Below are 3,871 nucleotides of genomic sequence, written 5' to 3'. Positions count from 1 at the left end.
TGATGTTGAGCATCGTTTTATGTGTCTGTAGGCCATTTGGATGTCCTCTTTGGAGAAGTGTCTGTTCATATCTTCTGCCCATTTCTTCACTGGATTATTTGTTTTGTGATTGTGAAGTTTGGTGAGTTCATTGTACATTTTCGATATTAGCCCTTTATCTGATATGTCATTTGCAACTATCTTTTCCCATTCTGTCGGAGAGTATGATGACTTCTATAAATATGATTTAAGGATGAAGAATTGGGTTCAACACTGAATGAATAAATTTTTTTTCCAAAACGTAGAACTGCTACAAGCAAAAAATATAAAAATTTAAATATAGGAGTGTTTCAAACATCACTAGACCAGTTACAAAATATGATCTAGTAGTTCCATTTTTCTTCCTATCACTGAAGACATTAAATTGTAAACTCATGCATGACTGTAAGTATCCTGAGGGGAGGGACCTCCATGCAACCAATGCCTACCTTGGTGACTATACATAGTAGGCACTCAATTTATTGAATGAATGGATGAATGAATGAACAGAGAAATTGTCAAGATAAGCTCTGGCTGTACCTCAGTAAAAGATTATCTCCTGATGCCTTAGATGGAAAAATATCTGCACTTTTCAAAGGCTTACATAACAAACACAGCTCACTGTTGAACAACACGAGACTTAGGAACGCTGATTCCCTGTGAAAATGAAACTCTATGTTTGACTTTTAACTCCCCCAAAACTTAACTGCTAATAGCCTACCATTGACCAGAAGCCTTACTGATAACATAAAGTCAGTTAACACATATTTAGCATGTTGTATGCATTATATACTGCCTTTTTACGCTACAGTAAACTGCAGGAAAGAAAATATTACTAAGAAAATCATAAGGAAGATTATAGTAATGTACTGTGTTTATCGAAAAAAAATTCACAGGTAAGTGAATCCATGAGTTCAAACCCATGTTGTTCAAGGCCCAACTGTATTTCTAATAACCTTACCTCAAGATTTAAATTTCACCTAACTTTTAGTGAGGCAATGTATGTTTTTATGCTGTTATGCATGTTATCTCATCCAGTGACCTACAACCCGTATGAGTTCAACGAGGTGTTCCTGCCTCACATAGTCTGGTGTAGTCAAAGTCAAACCCAGATCCTCTGTGTTCAAGTCCAGGGTGGTCTCTGCCACACCAAATTTGACTAGCATATCCTATTTTCAATTATATTCTTTTTCAGAATGAGCTGGCATTCTACCTTACTACTTATATAAATAGTGATATGCCCATGATAATAGATGCCATTTAGTAAGCATTTACTATGTGTTAGGTACTGTCCACTGTGCTTTATGTGTATTAGCTCATTTTATCCCCTAACAATAAATACAATGAAGGCAAGGTCTTGATCCAGGGAGACATGACTCTGTAGTTTGTATCCTTAATGATTTTTCTGTGTTATGTGACCTTCCATAGTACTTAAATTTTCCTCCATAGGCCTATGTGATAGCTGGTAAAACAAGGTTTCATCACATGGTAAAGTAATAACAGAGAAAAGAAGTTAGGAGCCATTGGGGTGCCTGGATGACTCAGTTGGTTAAATGTCTGACTTGGTTTCAGCTCAGATCAAGATCTCATGGTTAAGGAGTTCAACCCCTGCAATAGGGCTCTGCACTGACAACTGCAGAGCCTGCCTGGGATTCTCTGTCTCCCTCTTTCTCTGTCTCTCCCCTGCTCACTCGCTCGCTCGCTCTCTCTCTCTCTCTCTCTCAAAAAAAAAAAAACAAATAAACATTTTTTAAAAGAAAGTTAGGGACCACTTATTTTTGTCTTGCTGATTCTTGGTACAATATTGTCCCAAATATTGCTAGTGGGGGGACATTCATTTTAATTTATCCCCTATCTTCTATGAAAAAAGGAACTAAAACAAAAGGTCATGTAGAACCCAGGCTTCAGAGTATAGATGTTATTTACTCCAGTGACAAATACTGAGCAATACTTTTGGCTAGATTTACATTGTGCCAATATAGACTGTTGAAGAATTTTTTAAGGTAGGAAAGTTCAAGGTACTCAAAATGATGTCCCCTGTATATTGGCTGCTTACCACTTTGTAAGTTGTTTTACTTATTACATCTGACATGGTTTGTGTTTGGACGTATAGAGACCTGGGTTGCCAAATGGCATTAATCACCAATGAAATGTTTACAAAGAAATGTAACAAAGCACAAAATCCTTCTTGGGTTACCTCTCTCTAATCCCAAGATCTGATTTTTTAGGGTTTCCTTGTGCTGTTCCATCTCTGACTTTTGATCTTCAATCTGGTGCAATTTCTTATGGATTTGTTCTCTGATTTTATTGAGCTTCCCAATGTCTAGCCGCATCTGATGGACTTCTTCCTCTTTGGCCTGTAATTAGTGAGAGAATTAACCAGGGACATTCACTAAATAAAGTACCAGTGACTAGGTGATGGTGAACTCAGAACTCATAAAAGGAAATTATTTCTTTGTCACCGTAAAGTTGTTGTATGGGTTAAGCAAAAACACACATTGTTTGGTTTTGAGAGAAATTGCAAAACTATTCTCTGAATAAAATATGTGGCTATATTAGCTAAAAATCAGGGAAAGACTGATTAGACCTGATGTCTCAAGATACCACTGAATTGTTGAATCAAAAAGGGTAAGAATGCTGAGTTGTACATATCACAAATGTGTGAATTTTTTATACAAATACTGTATTTGATTAGCAATCCTTATGAACTCACAGAGTGATCTCTCTCAGCAGATTATTAAAGTTTTTAATGTTTATTTATTTTTGAGAGAAAGAGTGTGAGCAGGGGAGGGGCAGAGAGAGAGGGAGACACAAAATCCAAAGCAGGCTTGAACTGTCAGCACAGAGCCCAAAGCGGGGCTTGAACGCACCAACAGTGAGATCATGACCTGAGATGGTCAGATGCTTAACCAGCTGAGCCACCCAGGCACCCCTCTCTCAGAGGTTGTTAATATGCTATAAGGAATTCAAATACTCTCTTGAACCCACATGGGCCCTGGAGTACAACTACACACACTAGAGAAAGGGCCCTCCTTCCTCAGAAGATGTTAGTCAATGGTGAACATATAGATACATGCACTGGGAATCCTTAATAGGCAAGTCTACACAATGGCAAAAGGCACCAAAATAATAACTCTAGCAAAAAAAAAAAAAGCGCCAGATTTTTGTCAATGGACTTCAAGTTTTGTGAATTTTTTAAAATTCAAATTAAATTCATTTTTTAAATCTGCCATTCCTAGAAATTACTGGAAAAGCAACCAGTGCTTCTTCTGCAAATAGACATTAGCAGTTATCCCTAGCTCTTGACAAGGAAGAAACTGCACTTAGCCAGGCATGTGATTCTCAGATTATTGCTAGAAGTAGAATCCCGTAGGTTCAGAATTTGATAACAAAAATACTCCATCTTTCAAGGTGCCCCATTCATGTTATCAAAGAAGAGAATTAATGGCATAAGTATTTTTACTTTGATTTTACCTTAGGGGCTAATATATTATTTTGCTTTAAGAAGCCATTTCATTTCTGCTTCAATTTACAGCTTTCTCATAAAGAATAGTTTCTTTTTTTTTTACTCATATTGTATTTTATTTATTTTTTTATACAATTTATTTTTTTAACATATGCAATTATTTTCCGTCATTTACAATACAGTAGTTACAATGATACTCCAAACAGAAAAGCAAAGTAAAAAATCAAAACCCCCACTTCTGTTTCATGTAATTAGACTTATACAGAAATTAGAAGGTTAGGTACCAACTAGTTAATCACCTAATTTCACAGCTATCTGAAGTGGCAATTGTAATATAGCAGCTTATCTATGATACATTCAAGATACATGATATAATTTATTACTTGC

General features: G+C 36.2%; 1 protein-coding gene across 3 annotated transcripts in view; it reads right to left on the bottom strand.

Annotated features, from left to right (window-relative positions):
* The window catches only part of CFAP58 (cilia and flagella associated protein 58), a 131,116-nt gene that overhangs the window by 95,313 nt on the left and 31,932 nt on the right, over positions 1-3,871 (bottom strand). For all 3 annotated transcript variants that reach the window (XM_029932535.1, XM_029932536.1, XM_029932534.1), the window contains one exon: positions 2,216-2,375. In XM_029932535.1, the coding sequence (XP_029788395.1) occupies positions 2,216-2,375 (160 nt within the window). The remainder of the gene's footprint in view (positions 1-2,215; positions 2,376-3,871) is intronic.

Source organism: Suricata suricatta, chromosome 2, assembly GCF_006229205.1.
Source record: "Suricata suricatta isolate VVHF042 chromosome 2, meerkat_22Aug2017_6uvM2_HiC, whole genome shotgun sequence".
Classification (NCBI taxonomy): Eukaryota; Metazoa; Chordata; class Mammalia; order Carnivora; family Herpestidae; genus Suricata; species Suricata suricatta.
This window is presented reverse-complemented; position numbering and strand designations above follow the sequence as displayed.